This window comes from Phyllobates terribilis, unplaced genomic scaffold, assembly GCF_046119375.1.
Source record: "Phyllobates terribilis strain yellow unplaced genomic scaffold, ASM4611937v1 Scaffold_9__5_contigs__length_417890890, whole genome shotgun sequence".
In the NCBI taxonomy this organism is placed as follows: Eukaryota; Metazoa; Chordata; class Amphibia; order Anura; family Dendrobatidae; genus Phyllobates; species Phyllobates terribilis.
In genome coordinates this window covers 27,301,696-27,319,696 of record NW_027362769.1, presented here as the reverse complement: position 1 = coordinate 27,319,696, position 18,001 = coordinate 27,301,696, and the positions used below count along the sequence as shown (strand labels likewise).

At 45.2% G+C, this 18,001-nt stretch overlaps 1 protein-coding gene across 2 annotated transcripts in view; it reads right to left on the bottom strand.

Annotated features, from left to right (window-relative positions):
* Positions 1-357: 357 nt before the first annotated feature.
* METTL21A (methyltransferase 21A, HSPA lysine) overlaps positions 358-18,001 on the bottom strand; it is a 28,354-nt gene continuing 10,710 nt past the window's right edge. For both annotated transcript variants that reach the window (XM_073645600.1, XM_073645601.1), the window contains exons 2-4: positions 2,777-2,953; positions 2,440-2,551; positions 358-1,048 (exon numbers count right to left, since the gene is read on the bottom strand). In XM_073645600.1, the coding sequence (XP_073501701.1) occupies positions 660-1,048; positions 2,440-2,551; positions 2,777-2,923 (648 nt within the window). In that variant the 5' untranslated portion in view covers positions 2,924-2,953 and the 3' untranslated portion in view covers positions 358-659. The remainder of the gene's footprint in view (positions 1,049-2,439; positions 2,552-2,776; positions 2,954-18,001) is intronic.

Genomic DNA, 18,001 nt, shown 5'->3' with positions numbered 1-18,001 from the left:
TCATGAACAGAGCTACCTATACTGCTGATTCCCAAGCGCCGGTACGTGTCACATGGACAACACATGGATGTCATCCGTGTGGGACGTTTTGCGCCCCGTGCAGCAGGTAAAAAATAAACATGTCAACGTGTTTTGCCCATGGACATACAGTCCGTGGAAACACACCGATATATGCACAGACCTATTCATTCGAATGAGTCTGCGTGTGTCAGTGTCTCCAGTACATGTGGAAACTGTCACCACACGACCCAGACACACTGACTTGTGAAAGAGGCCTAACCAAAAGAGAAGAGTTCTCCAGGCAGGAAACAACAAAATATTGTAGCTAACCTTATTGACCTCTCCATGGTCCCATAAAACTTTTCTTTTTGTCTTTTAATCCAATGTCAAATGAATAACAGTGAATTTAATAAAATGATCACACCAGCCTCACCCATTAAATAATATGTACGCATCGGAACAGAATCTATTGCCGAATTAGATCGGGGGATATTTATTTTTAGAGAACTCATTAAAGTATATTTCTCAACTAAGTGGCATATATAAATAACATCTGAGTATGGAATTATACAACAAGATCTTGTGAGGCAAAAACAATATATGCAAAAAAAAGTCTATAAATCTTCATGAAGAAAGTATCAGATTGTTTTTTTGGTCTTTCAAAACTCTTGTCTTTGAGCCTTCTGAGCTTTGAAGATGTATACGTCTACATCTTTGTCATAATGCACTTGATTCACGGTAAAATGTTTTCTCATCATATCTAGAAAGTTGTAGTCACGCTGGTACCGGAGTCTACATGATAACAAGATCACAGTGTGCTCTGAGCTCAGGTGGATTATAGTCTTTAAAAGGTCTTGGAACGTTTCTTCAAGATAAATTATATCAGCTCCTAATATCACATCAAAATGAGAAAAATGCTCCAGTCCGGTTCCCCAGTTCAGTGTTTTCACATGCATTTTGTGTTCTAGAGCTTTGGGAAGGTTCTCATGGACATTTGACTTGAGAAATTCTATTGCCAAGTCTCGATCCGTTGCAGTGACATCAGCACCTAGAGAAGAAAAGTATTACATGTGAAAAACATTTGATGCTCCATTAACCGTTGGGCCACTTTTTCATGCTCATAATATATTTTCAAAGGCACAGGAACCTCTGGACTCATAACTACACTGCAAGTGGACAATAGTAGAGAATCAAGGACAATTGAGAGGATAAAAAGGGAGGATAAAGTGTGTGTGGTGTTGTCATCTTGCAGAAGATTAATGATCGCATCATATCATCTTGTATAAATATTGAGGTAGAATATGTATTATGTAAGGCTAGCATGCTGGTTCGCAACATATTGCTTATCTGAGGCATCTCAAGTATATATGAAACTACATACTGATGTTTCTCCAACATCCTAAAATGAGCGGTTAAGGGACCTATGTGACCACGGCACCCTCATCAATCAGCTGTTAGCTACTAAAGTGGCCACCGGATGTAAAAAACTTTGGACGGTGCTACAAAATCCAGCTCCATTAATTTTTTAGTGTTCGCTCTTGGGTACTAGACAACATTTACTATTCAAAAGAACGGAGCTGTCCTTCAGTACCTGGGAGTAGCCACCACACAATGAATGGAGCTGTCCTTCAGTACCTGGGAGTGGCCACCACACAATAAATGGAGCTGTCCTTCAGTACCTGGGAGTGGCCACCACACAATGAATGGAGCTGTCCTTCAGTACCTGGGAGTGGCCACCACACAATGAATGGAGCTGTCCTTCAGTACCTGGGAGTGGCCACCACACAATGAATGGAGCTGTCCTTCAGTACCTGGGAGTGGTCACCACACAATGAATGGAGCTGTCCTTCAGTACCTGGGAGTGGTCACCAAACAACGAATGGAACTGTGTTTTGTAGCACTGTTCAAAGCGTTTACATCCAGCGGTTGCTGGACCATATAATAGCTGATCGGTTTGAGTGTTGGGTTTCAGACCAGCACCATTCTCATATTAATGACCTATCCTATGCTGTGATCGGACAACCCTTTATATATCTCATCTACATTGCTTTTCACTGCATTAAACAGCAGCTGGAAAATCCACACAGCAGATACACCACATGAGTAGCAAATCATACGGGTGTGCACATTGTTAGGAACTATAGATCATGCTACTGAACAAAACCAGGATAAAGCAAGCACAACTAATTCAAGCGAAAAAGCGAAGTAGCAGAAAACTGGAAATTTAGGCCACGTTTACTAACAAAAATGTCAAATATGGCTGTTACTGAGGCACTGTCAAAGCAAACATGGCAGAGAACTGGATTGTTCGTAACGCTCTCCCACGGTTAACCCAACCCAAGATAATGTCATTTTTGCTTTTAATATTATTATTTACAGAAGATGAGGTTTCATTAGATGTATAAAATGTAGTAAACTGATTAGTGGTGCAGTACTTACCCAATAATGCTGCTACAATGCCAACCAATCCAGTCCCTGCACCCAGCTCAACTACCGAACGTCCCTGCAAGTTAATTCCTCCGGCTTCGAGGTACAAACAGAGGATAACAGCCTGGGGCCATAGAGAGGAACATATTAATTAGTGCATTTTACAGTGTTCACAGGACATTTCTGGTACAGTACCAGTGAAAAGTGGCTCACTCATAGAAAACATAGGAGCACTTGGCCGGCAGCTAAAGCATAGGAGCACTTGGCCGGCAGGGAGCTAAAGACTGAAAGAGCCAAAAAGATTTACACACACTTTTGAAAAGCATGCTGTTCATTCATTGATACATACAGCGTCCCAGACCACTGCGGCCACTCCCAGCTCTCTCCAGTCCTGCTTGATCCGTATGGTGTGGTTGGAGAAGGTGTAGGTCATGCTGGAATTGTGAAACTTCTTTAGGCCACTCAGCATATGGTCATCATAAGGTACCAAAGCCATTTTAGCACATCGACATTACATGCAAATGATCTACAGTATAACATAGAATCAGTATTAGTTAATTATTTTAATATTCTACAATATATAACATTTTACTTATTGGTGTGGCACAAAGACATTCTTAGCAAGCAAATTATCAGAGTTGTTTAATCCATAGGTAAGGGTCAGGAATGGAAATTTCACTATATGGTCTTATACAGGCAGTTGTAATTCCACAATCTCAGCTGGACCTGGATGCCTGCCTAACAATGTGTAGGCCACCTACACACCAAGACAATAGAAACAGGTCCTCTAAGTTTTGCAAGTTGTGCTGCCTACATGGATTTCATTTGCTTTTCTACTACATCCAAGACATGTTGGATCAGATTTAGAGTTGGTGAGTTTCGAGGCAAAGTCAACACCTGGAATTATTTGTCATGTTCCTAAAATATTCCGGAACAGTGTTTTGAAGAGGGCACATTATTCTGCTTAAATGGCCAGTTGATTTTGCTGTTCACACAAAGTCGGGTACTTGTCTGCAACAAGACACATCCATGGGAATCCCAGGATTCAATGTTTCCCAGGAGAAAATTGCCCACAGCATCGTAATGCCTCTGCCTGTCTTCCTCCTCCTCCCCATAGTGCATCCTGGTGTCCACTGTAAGTGCTTTTGGCAGTGGACAGGGGGTCAGCATAGGTACTCGCAAATGTCTGCACCTACACAGAAACAAATGCAGCAAGTTGTGATGCCCTATGTATTCTGGCAACTTGTGTTACAGTAGCTGTTCTATTGGGTCAACCCAGACAAGACAGGCTAGCCTAGGTTTTCCATTAAAATCAATGAGCCTTTGTTGTCCTTCATGTTCTGGGAACACCCAACAAGATGGATATTCTCTGACTCAGTTGACTACTAAACAGAATTATGCCCCTTATCAAAGTCACACTTTATACTTGTCCATTTTTCCTGCTTTGAACACATCAACTTCAAAAAACGCACTGATATCCAAATACATCCTAACTCCTGAAAGTGCCATTGCCAGGTATGTGCACATGGTATCTTTTAGACACCGGCGCACCCACCAATATTTCCCAGGCGAAGATACTCCACGGAGACGACATCCCCGCTACAGCCTGTACACAATCACGAAGCAGAAGCAGGGAGGGCAAGGATCAGCTGATTTTGTTAATTAAAGGAAAGGCAAGGGTGATTTTGCTCAAAACATTAAAAGGGGAAAGCTCCTTTAGGGTATGTGCACACGTTCAGGATTTGAAGCAGAAATTTCCTCAGCGTTTTTGCCTCTCCCTGGCAGAAAAAAACGCACGCGGATTTACATGCGTTTTTGATACGTTTTTACATGGGGTTTTTTAAGCATTTTTGAGCATCATTGAATGCTTTTTGGAGCTAAAAAAAGTTATTTGGTGGAACATTGCTTAAGCCCTTGGATTACCATAAGAACTGGGTGAGTATATTGGTTCATTTAAATGATTAAAGAATGGGTCTGTTGTATTTCAAATAAAGTGTTTACACTGTGTCTGTGTTTCTTTACTTAGTTTGGTCATGAAAAGGTCTGATTGACACCTTGACCTCACCAAACAAAAGAGCTGGGTGTCAGCTAGTCCAATTCACCTAATCTTAATTAGCATTTCTATTCATGTAATTTATGTGGCTGCTGTGAGCTAGGAAGGTGCCATTTGCAAACATGGTCCCTGGCCATTAAAAACCATCTCACAGCTGGTTCATTAACTGCTATGTCGCCCCGATCAGCACTCAGCAGCTCTTTGGACGCAGCGCATTTTTGTTGCGTCCAAAAAGCAGTGTTCTAATACCGCACTTTTGTTGTCGGTACATGTGAATCCACCGCATATAATGACACTTCAATCGGTCAAAATCTGCAGCGGAGACTAGCGTGTCCACTACAGAAATTGACATACTGCGGGTTAGTTTGGGTACATGGCCACGGTCAGGAGCCGCTGCAGGTTTGACGCTGCGTGTTCATACAGCATCAAACCCGCAGTGTCCAGATGTTACGGTATAGTGGATGGGATCTCTAGAAATTCCCATATCTACTATACGTGCATCAGAGGCTGCAAATCACCTGTGGACACTGACATATAGTGCGTCTTTCAGGACGGCAGCATGTCAAATTCTCTTGCGGAGTCACTAGTCTCCGCAACAGAAATTTGACCACTAGAATGTATAGAATGCGGTAAATCCGCATGGTTCAGTGAACACATGTGGATTTACCTGCGTTCAATAGAATGCAACATTTTGGACGCTGCAAAAAAAATAAGCGTCCAAAGCGCAGCTACGTCTGGATCATGGGCACAGAGCCTAAAATAAAAAAAATGGCGCGGGCTAATGCATCATTTTTATAACCAGAAGAGGGAAAGCCGACCGCTGGGGGCTGATATTAGTAGCCAGGGAAGGGGCCATTAGCCAACAATGTTCCCTGACTATTAATATCAGCCTACAGCTGTTTGTTTAGCCTTTACTGGCTAGATTACAGGGGGACCCCAGAAAAAAAAATTGTAGTGGGGTCCCCCTATAAAATCTAACCAGCAAAGGCTAAACTAGACAGCTGTAGAGTGATAGTAATAGCCAGGGAAGGGGCCATGGATACTAGCCCCCTCTGCGGCTATTAATATCACCCCTCAGCAGTCCCATATATGGAGCATCCATAAGATACACCAAATATAGCGCTTAGCCTCCGCTTTTCCCACTCCCCTGTAGAGGTCGAGTGGGGTAATGGGGATGGGGTTCACGTCAGCCTTGTATTGGCGGCTGACAAGAAGCCCAGGTTAGTAATGGAGGGCGTCTATAAGACGCCCCTATTACTAACTGCGTAGTAAAATGGTCGCCGCTTCTTCAATAAAAGATACAGCCAGAATAAGGTATTTTAATGAAATAAAAAACACACGGTTCTACAATTTTTTTTACTACACTCCGTCCACAAAGCCATTGATCTTCTGAAAAAAATGTAAAATAACAACCATATCCCTCACCTGTCCGCCGTCAACGTACCACCAACGATTGTCCCACGACAATCCGGGTCACTTCTACAGCAGTGACATCAGCCATCACTGATGTCAATGCTGAAGAAGACAGCACTGTATACTGACAGGGGTGTAAATACACCCCCATCATTATACATGCTGCAGGAGGTTACTGGGGTTGACCAGCTGAAGATCAGCTGATCAGTCCCGGTGAGCTTACCACACTGGGAATATTCTTGCGAATGTTCCCAGGGTCAGGTGAGCATCAGCTGATCAGTCACGTGACCATTAGCTGATCGCTGGCGGCATTGATCAGCTAATGTTCACGTGCCCTTCAGCTTATCAGTGATGTCAGCGCAGGTCCTGGCAGCTCAGAACACTGTGGGGAGCGAGCCCGCTCCCCGCAGTATACCGCTGGCCGCCCAGCAGATAGCATTGTCGGGGACCAGGAGGACACGGGAGGCCGCCGGACAGGTGAGCATAAGGTTTATTTTTTTATTTTTACTTTTTTTTTTCCTTTTTTTGACCGCGGACTGGGCAGAGCAGACTACTGCTCCTCCCATCAACGTCGCTGTCGCTGTGCGGTCGGATGAGAGATGTAGTCCTCTTCTCCCGACCCGGGTACCACCCGCAGCGTGTTTCCGGCGCGATTTCGCGCCCATTGAAATGCAGGATATCCGCAGGTATAGATATTACACCTGCGGGTTTGCTATGATTCAATGCAAGTCAATGGGCGCAAATTCACGGCGGAAACGCCCAAACAATGGTCATGCTGCGGTTTTTACCGCAATGCAAATTCGGAGCGGAAATTTCCGCATCATGTGCACAGCACATCCGGATTCGCATTGCTATACCTCGCAGACATATTAACAAGCGTTTTTGCAGCATTTCCGTGGCGGGAAAACCACCGCGAAAACGCATTGTAATGCACACGCCCGGGCTGAGCGGCGTGTGCGTGTGATTCCACTGGACCGTGCCGGAGAGTGAATGCCTGGAGGGGCGTAACTAGGTATTCACCCGATCCGACCAGGGTCGCACGACGGCATAAGACGCCAGTGCACCAAGGAGGAACCGAGCAGAGGGACCAGGTGCTACTCCAGGACAGACCCCGGACACGGCTGTTGACCCACACAGGGGAATACAGGAACAGACTGGTTAGGCTGGCACACAGACTGGTGGGAATAGGCAGGCACGGCTGGTATGCAGGCAGGTGGGTATGCAGGCAGGGGGGTACAGGCAAGCACGGCTAGAGTGCAGACAGGAAGGCACTAGCAGGTAGGAACACAGGCGGGATAGGACCCAGTACACACTGGGACTCAGGAACAGAACCACAGATGTGGCGGACAAACACAGCAGAGTGAGGCCGCCCAGAGAGGTGAGCGAGAGCAGGGCAGGACGAGACCGCCCGGAGCGGTGAGCAAGAGCAGAGCAGGACGAGGCCGCCCGGAGCGGTGAGCAAGGGCAGAGCAGGACGAGACCGCCTGGAGCGGTGAGCAAGAGCAGAGCAGGACGAGACCGCCTGGAGCGGTGAGCAAGAGCAGAGCAGGACGAGACCGCCTGGAGCGGTGAGCAAGAGCAGAGCAGGACGAGACCGCCTGGAGCGGTGAGCAAGAGCAGAGCAGGACGAGACCGCCTGGAGCGGTGAGCAAGAGCAGAGCAGGACGAGACCGCCTGGAGCGGTGAGCAAGAGCAGAGCAGGACGAGACCGCCTGGAGCGGTGAGCAAGAGCAGAGCAGGACGAGACCGCCTGGAGCGGTGAGCAAGAGCAGAGCAGGACGAGACCGCCAGGAGCGGTGAGCAAGAGCAGAGCAGGACGAGACCGCCAGGAGCGGTGAGCAAGAGCAGAGCAGGACGAGACCGCCTGGAGCGGTGAGCAAGAGCAGAGCAGGACGAGACCGCCTGGAGCGGTGAGCAAGAGCAGAGCAGGACGAGACCGCCTGGAGCGGTGAGCAAGAGCAGAGCAGGACGAGACCGCCTGGAGCGGTGAGCAAGAGCAGAGCAGGACGAGACCGCCTGGAGCGGTGAGCAAGAGCAGAGCAGGACGAGACCGCCAGGAGCGGTGAGCAAGAGCAGAGCAGGACGAGACCGCCAGGAGCGGTGAGCAAGAGCAGAGCAGGACGAGACCGCCTGGAGCGGTGAGCAAGAGCAGAGCAGGACGAGACCGCCTGGAGCGGTGAGCAAGAGCAGAGCAGGACGAGACCGCCTGGAGCGGTGAGCAAGAGCAGAGCAGGACGAGACCGCCTGGAGCGGTGAGCAAGAGCAGAGCAGGACGAGACCGCCTGGAGCGGTGAGCAAGAGCAGAGCAGGACGAGACCGCCAGGAGCGGTGAGCAAGAGCAGAGCAGGACGAGACCGCCAGGAGCGGTGAGCAAGAGCAGAGCAGGACGAGACCGCCTGGAGCGGTGAGCAAGAGCAGAGCAGGACGAGACCGCCTGGAGCGGTGAGCAAGAGCAGAGCAGGACGAGACCGCCTGGAGCGGTGAGCAAGAGCAGAGCAGGACGAGACCGCCTGGAGCGGTGAGCAAGAGCAGAGCAGGACGAGACAGGGCTCTGTTCACACGGAACAGACAGGAAGGGAAAGGCAGAGCCAGATACCCACAGGGTACTTGCAGTGAAGTAGCGAGTGGACCACAAACTCACAAACGGGAGTACAGAGACAACAAGCAGGAGTTAGGTACGAGTTCAGACTCTGCAGAAAAAGGAAAGGAACGAACATAGAGGCAAAACAGGTAAAGGATAGGAGAGAGTTCAGACTGGAACTGAGTGTACGGAAGAGACCGACACTGCAGCGGGATACAGGAGCGGGTCTGGGAATACGGCCCCCAGAGAGGCGGGACGAACGGGCAAGGAGCGTGTTCAGACAGGACAGACAAGATACAGGAGCGGGTCTAGGTAATCGGCCCCTAGAAGGCGGGAGGAACAGGCTAGGAGCGTGTTCAGACAGGACAGACAAGATACAGGAGCGGGTCTAGGTAATCGGCCCCTAGAAGGTGGGAGGAACAGGCTAGGAGCGTGTTCAGACAGGACAGACAAGATACAGGAGCGGGTCTAGGTAATCGGCCCCTAGAAGGCGGGAGGAACAGGCTAGGAGCGTGTTCAGACAGGCCTGGAAATACAGCCTCCAGGATAGGCAGACAAGAGAAACACAGAACGGGACCTGGCACCTTCAGAGTGCAAGCACACACTGAATGAAACACAATTCTCAGGCAGGGATTGATTGGAGCAGCTGGGTTATATACCAGGTGACAGACAGCAATAGGCTGAGGACGCACAAGGGGTGTGACCCACAGCAGGTACAAAAAGCAGGAAGTGATCGGGCGCCGCCCTTAAGCAGCAGAAACAGACACAAACAGACAGCATGGAGGGAAGCCAGAGAGACATTCTGGACTGGAGATCAAGTGCGCGCTCTTGCACAGTGGGAGATGGACCACCATGCAAGGGCGCCGCCAGGTATGTTACACGCATCATGTGAGCTTACCCTGTATGTGTTTTTGAGCACTTTGAGGGGTGCAGTTTTTAGACTGGTGTCACTTTTGGGTATTTTCTGTAAAATAGGCCTCTCAAAGTCACTTCAAATGTGATGTGGTCACAAAAAATATCACCCTAAATTTACCACTAACATAGTACAATGTGTCACGAAAAAAACAATCTCAGAATCTGTCACGCAAGGTGTGGGAAAGACTTAGTGCAACACAAAGGGAAGAGGGAAAGGGAGCTCAGACTCTAGGTAAAGGGGTGGGGGGGGAGTGGAGACCTCCTAGGTTGATCTAGCGTCACCCTGTCTCCCCTAACGTCCCTGTGTTGGCTCTTCGCCAATCGCCACATGCGAGCCTCGCCCTGTCTTTCCCTGGCATATGACTAAGGCTAGGGAAGGGAGGAGATGAGCAATAGTCAATCTCCACTAAACACTATAGACAACAGGGGTGGACAAACACGGGGCAATTGCTTAGCTTTAGGAGAACGCCAGATAAATGTGCACACATCCTCAAACTCCAGAGAGACGAAGTACTGCTCTTACTAAAGCTTACACAGGTAGTAATGAATATCGCCGGCACCTCCCTCTGACGCACAGCAGGTATTTATACACCCAGGCAGGATGTTAATTAGCCAGAGGGAGGTAGCCGCTGGGTCTTAGAGACAGCCTCTAAGAAGATGTCTGTAATGCAATACGTAGAGATCTCCTGCAACCAACTGCAAGGCGACTGTCACCGCTGACACCACCGTGACAGAATCACTGAGATACACTGAAGCATTCCAGGGTTATTACCACAAAGTGACAATGGTCAGAATTGTAAAATTTGGCCTGGTCATGAAGGTGCAAAGAGGCTTTGGGGGAGGATGGGGGGTTAAAAGGGCTGTCAGGCCTCACTAAAACCTCTACAGGTGCCAGACATGACTGATGCACTCATTTGTATAACTGTTTTATTAAATGAACACCCTAAAGCCCCTCTGTATACATGATATGACTATTGGCCTAATGATCGTTCAACCACAGCTGCTCCCGACTCCCTCACAGACAGGAACGCTCCGCGCTCTCAATGAGAGGGGCTGCTGCAGTATGTGAATCTGTTCTAGTGACTTTACATGGTGCGGCTCTTTTAAAGACGATCTCTAAAAGCTTAAAATACAGAAGTATATGTAAAATCGGTATATTTAGACCAAAAAAAATTATTTATGTTCTATAGACAAGGTCATCTGGTTAAAACAAAATCAGTCTTCTAAAGGAAGAGGCCATTTGCTGTAAATAAATAGAGATTTGCATTGTTAACATAGTTGCTGAAATTGGCAAAGAATGAAGAATGTGTAATGTCTCTATTCAGATCAGCCTGTCCAGAATCCCATCCTGCTGGGAAGTGACAAGGCCTGATTCACTAGACCGGACTATCACACTATTGTCACTGTCACAGACCACGTGTAAATGGAAGACATGAACAAGGTGACACTGGAAAGAGACGTCACTGACAAATAACTCCCAAAGTGTTAGCTGTAGCTAATATCTAAAAATGGCTAAAAAAAAAAAAAAAAAAAACAAGAAAAGAAAACTATATACAGTACAGACCAAAAGTTTGGACACACCTTCTCATTTAAAGATTTTCTGTATTTTCATGACTACGAAAATTGTACATTCACACTGAAGGCATCAAAACTATGAATTAACACATGTGGAATTATATACTTAACAAAAAAGTGTGAAACAACTGAAAATATGTCTTATATTCTAGGTTCTTCAAAGTAGCCACCATTTGCTTTGATGACTGCTTTGCACTCTCTTGGCATTCTCTTGATGAGCTTCAAGAGGTAGTCACCGGAAATGGTCTTCCAACAATCTTGAAGGAGTTCCCAGAGATGCTTAGCACTTGTTGGCCCTTTTGCCTTCACTCTGCGGTCCAGCTCACCCCAAACCATCTCGATTGGGTTCAGGTCTGGTGACTGTGGAGGCCAGGTCATCTGGCGTAGCACCCCATCACTCTCCTTCTTGGTCAAATAGCCCTTACACAGTCGGGAGGTGTGTTTGGGGTCATTGTCCCACTGAAAAATAAATGATGGTCCAACTAAATGCAAACCGGATGGAATAGCATGCCGCTGCAAGATGCTCTGGTAGCCATGCCGGTTCAGTATGCCTTCAATTTTGAATAAATCCCCAACAGTGTCACCAGCAAAGCACCCCCACACCATCACACCTCCTCCTCCATGCTTCACGGTGGGAACCAGGCATGTAGAGTCCATCCGTTCACCTTTTCTGCGTCGCACAAAGACACGGTGGTTGGAACCAAAGATCTCAAATTTGGGCCCATCAAACCAAAGCACAGATTTCCACTGGTCTAATGTCCATTCCTTGTGTTCTTTAGCCCAAGCAAGTCTCTTCTGCTTGTTGCCTGTCCTTAACAGTGGTTTCATAGCAACTATTTTACCATGAAGGCCTGCTGCACAAAATCTCCTCTTAACAGTTGTTGAAGAGATGTGTCTGCTGCTAGAACTGTGTGTGGCATTGACCTGGTCTCTAATCTGAGCTGCTGTTAACCTGCAATTTCTGAGGCTGGTGACTCAGATAAACTTATCCTCAGAAGCAGAGGTGACTCTTGGTCTTCCTTTCCCGGGGCGGTCCTCATATGAGCCAGTTTCTTTGCAGAGCTTGATGGTTTTTGCAACTGCACTTGGGGACACTTTCAAAGTTTTCCCAATTTTTCGCACTGACTGACCTTCATTTCTTAAAGTAATGATGGCCACTGGTTTTTCTTTACTTAGCTGCTTTTTTCTTGCCATAATACAAATTCTAACAGTCTATTCAGTAGGACTATCAGCTGTGTATCCACCAGACTTCTGCACAACACAACTGATGGTCCCAACCCCATTTATAAGGCAAGAAATCCCACTTACACTTGTTAAACCTGACAGGGCACACCTGTGAAGTGAAAACCATTTCCGGTGACTACCTCGTGAAGCTCATCAAGAGAATGCCAAAAGTGTGCAAAGCAGTCATCAAAGCAAAAGGTGGCTACTTTGAAGAACCTAGAATATAAGACATATTTTCAGTTGTTTCCCATTTTTTTGTTAAGTATATAATTCCACATGTGTTAATTCATAGTTTTGATGCCTTCAGTGTGAATGTACAATTTTCATAGTCATGAAAATACAGAAAAATCTTTAAATGAGAAGGTGTGTCCAAACTTTTGGTCTGTACTGTATATACATATATTATACACACACACACTCACATACACACACACATATACACACACACACACACACTGTATTCAATGGCATGTAAAAGTTTGGGACTGCTGGTCACAATTATTGTTATTGTGAACAGTTAGGCAAGTTGAAGATGAAAAGATCTCTAAAAGGCCTAAAGTTAAAGATGACATTGTAATTTAAAAAATTACAAAAAGGAAAATGGGCCAATGCAAACGTTTGGGCACCTCGGAGATTTGCGTGCTCAGGTAACTTAATTAGCCTGTTAGGGTTATGACTTATTCACTATCATTATAAGGAAAGGTCAGGTGATGCAAATTTCCCAGCTTTACAAAACCCAGCCTCGTCTAACCTTGTGCCATAACTTTTGCATGCCACTGTATATACACATTCAGCAATGAAACTGCAGCACCAAGAAGGAAAAGATGTGGCATTACAGAAATCACAGGATGGACAGACATGATTGTGATATAGAAATGATGAAAAAGTGGAAACAAAGTTTTCAAACATCTTGATTTATTAGGTATGAAGTATGGGCGCACGCTTTGGCATGTAAGTGCAAAGTGTCCCAGAAGCCGTTTTTTCCACACGATAACACCAGGCAGGCTACACATTGCTCCTGCTAACATGCACGACCTGTGTTAGCAGGTGCCTCCAAAAACTATTCATACTGCGTGAACTTATCCACATTTTTTTCAAGTTACACCTACAAATATAAATGTACACTACCGTTCAAAAGTTTGGGGTCATTTAGAAATTTCAGTATTTTTGAAAGAAAAGCACTTTTTTTTTCAATGAAGCTAACATTAAATGAATCAGAAATACACTCTATACATTGTTAATTTGGTAAATTACTATTCTAGCTGCAAATGTCTTGTTTTTATTGCAATATCTACATAGGTGTATAGAGGCCCATTTCCAACAACCATCACTCCAGTGTTTTAATGGTACATTGTGTTTGCTAACTGTGTATGAAGGCTAATGGATGTTTAGAAAACCCTAGAAAACCATTGCACAAGTATGTTAGCCCAGCTATAAACGGTTTGGCAGATTTGAGAAGCTATAAAATTGACCTTCCTTTGAGCTAGTTGAGAATCTGGAGCATTATATTTGTTTGTTCTATGAAACTCTCAAAATGGCCAGAAGAGAACTTTCATGTGAAACTCGACAGTCTATTCTTGTTCTTAGAAATGAAGGCTATTCCATGCGAGAATTTGCCAAAAAACTGAAGATTTCCTACAACGGTGTGTACTACTCCCTTCAGAGGAGAGCACAAACAGGCTCTAACCAGAGTAGAAAGAGAAGTGGGAGGCCTCGCTGCACAACTGAGCAACAAGACAAGTACATTAGCGTCTCAAGATTGAGAAATCGACAACTCACAGCTCCTCAACTGGCAGCTTCATTAAATAGTACACGCAAAACGCCAGTGTCAACGTCTACAGTGGTGGCCAAAAGTATTGGCACCCCTGCAATTCTGTCAGATAATACTCAGTTTCTTCCTGAAAATGATTGCAATCACAAATTCTTTGGTATTATTATCTTCATTTAATTTGTCTTCAATGAAAAAACACAAAAAGAATTGTCCTAAAGCCAAATTGGATATAATTCCACACCAAACCTAAAAAAGGGGGTGGACAAAAGTATTGGCACTGTTTGAAAAATCATCTGATGCTTCTCTAATTCGTGTAATTAACAGCACCTGTAACTTACCTGTGGCACCTAACAGGTGTTGGCAATAACTAAATCACACTTGCAGCCAGTTAACATGGATTAAAGTTGCCTCAACCTCTGTCCTGTGTCCTTGTGTGTACCACATTGAGCATAGAGAAAAGAAAGAAGACCAAAGAACTGTCTGAGGACTTGAGAAACCAAATTGTGAGGAAGCATGAGCAATTTCAAGGCTACAAGTCCATCTCCAAAGACCTGAATGTTCCTGTGTCTTCCGTGCGCAGTGTCATCAAGAAGTTTAAAGCCCATGGCACTGTGGATAACCTCCCTAGATGTGGACGGAAAAGAAAAATTGACGAGAGATTTCAACACAAGATTGTGCGGATGGTGGATAAAGAACCTCGACTAACATCCAAACAAGTTCAAGCTGCCCTGCAGTCCGAGGGTACAACAATGTCAACCCATACTATCCGTCGGCGTCTGAATGAAAAGGGACTGTATGGTAGGATACCCAGGAAGACCCCACTTCTTACCCCGAGACATAAAAAAGTCAGGCTGGAGTTTGCCAAAACTTACCTGAGAAAGCCTAAAACGATTTGGAAGAATGTTCTCTGGTCAGATGAGACAAAAGTAGAGCTTTTTGGGAAAAAGCATCAACATAGTGTGTACAGGAAAAAAAAAAGAGGCATTCAAAGAAAAGAACACGGTCCCTACAGTCAAACATGGCGGAGGTTCCCTGATGTTTTGGGTTGCTTTGCTGCCTCTGGCACTGGACTGCTTGACCATGTGCATGGCATTATGAAGTCTGAAGACTACCAACAAATTTTGCAGCATAATGTAGGGCCCAGTGTGAGAAAGCTGGGTCTCCCTCAGAGGTCATGGGTCTTCCAGCAGGACAATGACCCAAAACACACTTCCAAAAGCACTATAAAATGGTTTGAGAGAAAGCACTGGAGACTTCTAAGGTGGCCAGCAATGAGTCCAGACCTGAATCCCATAGAACACCTGTGGAGAGATCTCAAAATGGCAGTTTGGAGAAGGCACCCTTCAAATATCAGGGACCTGGAGCAGTTTGCCAAAGAAGAATGGTCTACAATTCCAGCAAAGCATTGTAAGAAACTCATTGATGGTTACCGGAAGCGGTTGTTCGCAGTTATTTTGGCTAAATGTTGTGCAACCAAGTATTAGGCTGAGGGTGCCAATACTTTTGTCTGGCCCATTTTTGGAGTTTTGTGTGAAATGATCAATCATTTGATTTTTGCTTCATTCTCTTCTGTGTTTTTTCCTTGCAAGCAAATTAAATGAAGATAATAATACCAAAGAATTTGTGATTGCAATCATTTTCAAGAAGAAACTGAGTATTATCTGACAGAATTGCAGGGGTGCCAATACTTTTGGCCACCACTGTACAGTGAAGAGGCGGGATGCTGGCCTTCAGGGCAAAGTGGCAAAGAAAAAGCCATCTGATACTAGCTAATAAAAGGAAAATATTAATATGGGCAAAAGACCCAGACATTGGACAGAGAAAGATGGGAAAAAAGTTTTATGGACAGACGAATCAATCAAAGTTTGAGGTGTTTGGGTCACACAGAAGAATATTTGTGAGACGCAGAACAACAGAAAAGATGCTGGAAGAGTGCATGACAACATCTGTCAAGCATGGTGGAGGTAATGTGATGGTCTAGGGTTGCTTTGGTGCTAGTAAAGTGGGAGATTTGTGCAAGGTAAATAGGATTTTGAACAAGGAAGGCTATCACTCAATTTTGCAACGTCATGCCATACCATGTGGACAGCGCTTGATTGGAGCTAAATTCATCCTACAACAAGACAATGACCCAAAGCACACCTCCAAATTATACATGAACTATTTAGGGAAGAAGCAAGCAGCTGGTCTTCTATCTGTAATGGAGTGGCCAGCGCAGTCACCAGATCTCAACCCCATTGAGCTGTTGTGGGAGCAGCTTGACCGTATGGTAGGCAAAAAGTGCCCATCAAGCCAATCCAACTTGTGGAAGGGGCTTCAGGAAGCATGGGGTGAAATTTCTCAAGATTACCGCAGCAAATTAACAGCTAGAATGCCAAAGGTCTGCAATGCTGTAATTGCTGCAAAGGAAGCATTCTGTGACGAAAGCAAATTTTGAAGGAGAAAATTATTCTTTCAAATAAAAATCATTATTTCTAATCTTTCAATGTCTGGACTATATTTCCTAATCATTTTGCAACTCACTTGATAAATAAAAGTATGAGTTTTCATGGAATACACAAAATTGTTTGGGTGACCCCAAACTTTTGAAAGGTAGTCTATGTTACTGGGATTTTATGTGTTATACTAACACAAAGTGCAAGTATTTGTGAAGTGTAAAGGAAATGACACAATGTTTTCTAAAATATTTTTAAAATACAAATCTGAAAATTGTATGAATACTTTAACGGCACTGTAAATGTGCTACCATGGCCTGCAGCCTCTCTGGACTTGTCTCCTATCGAGTACATCTGGGATATCATTGGTCGGCAATTGCAAAGGAGCTGCCAGCAGTGGATCTTGATGATTTGCCCAAGTCCATTCAGTGCGGCAGAATACTCCTCAGACAACCATTAATAATCTTATTGTTAGCAGCTAAGGGGTGTAAGTGCGGGCATTTCTGCAGGTTATACTGAATCTTTTCTCACAAAACTATACATCAGTCTGCTCAGCTCCTCCTTGTCTACCACACGCTGTCTGCAATGTGGGCAGCAGCTTCAGGGTGATAGAATCAACATTTTAAAGGGAACCTATTTTTTCACCATTTGCATATCATTAACATGTCTAGCCATCTTGTGATTTCCATCATCTCATGACTCTTCCATCTTGGTGCTGCAATGGTGAGGTGTGTACACATAGTATATACTTTAAATGATCACCGTTGTTTCATAAAACTTTGCATAAGTCAGTAGTAAAGACAAATATATGACACTGTAGTATGTCTTATCAAAGAAATCTGCTTCTTTCTTCACTCATGAGCCTCTTTTCTCCTTCCCCCTGAACTCATCACTCACATTGAAAAACAGTCAAAATCCATCTTGCTCAAGAACAAATTGACTGCCAGCATAATGAGGCGTTAAAGCTGCCTACTGATATCTGAGGAGAGAGGAGGATGAGAGAGTAACACAGACTGTGTTGCTGATTTCCATTACAGGGTTAATCTTAGGTGCTTTTATTGCTAAAACTGCAAAGGGATTGTAAAAATAAGCAACTATGCTATTTTCTTCTTATTAAAAATTCTCTTTTTTTGAAGAGCAGAGAGATTTTTAATGTTATTGCTTGTTGCATAGGTTACCGGGCACCTCGGAAGTCTCTCAGTGGTGGCTGAACAGGTGCAGTGCTTACAAGCTCTTTCCAATGGGACTGCTAAGCACTGCTCTGAATCTGGTCAGATCTTGATCCAGCCAGCTTTATCGCCATGGACAGCCTCTGCTGCTGCAGCATAGGAGGGGCACAAAGTCCGGGCCCTTCGTTATGTGTTTATCTCATCTCAGAGCTGCATTCACAGCTACACTGCTCAGTACTGATATTCAGAAGCATGGAGGGCATTGCACATGTGCTATAAAGAGACAAGAGAGCAGGAATCCCTTATGTTTCTGTATATATTGTATTATAGACATAATGCTGAACTGACCAACAGCCAGCTCAGCATTAATGCACTGCTGAGCTGTCTGTCAGTCGCCGCTCACTATGCTGGCCCACCCCATGACTGAAAGCCTGAGGC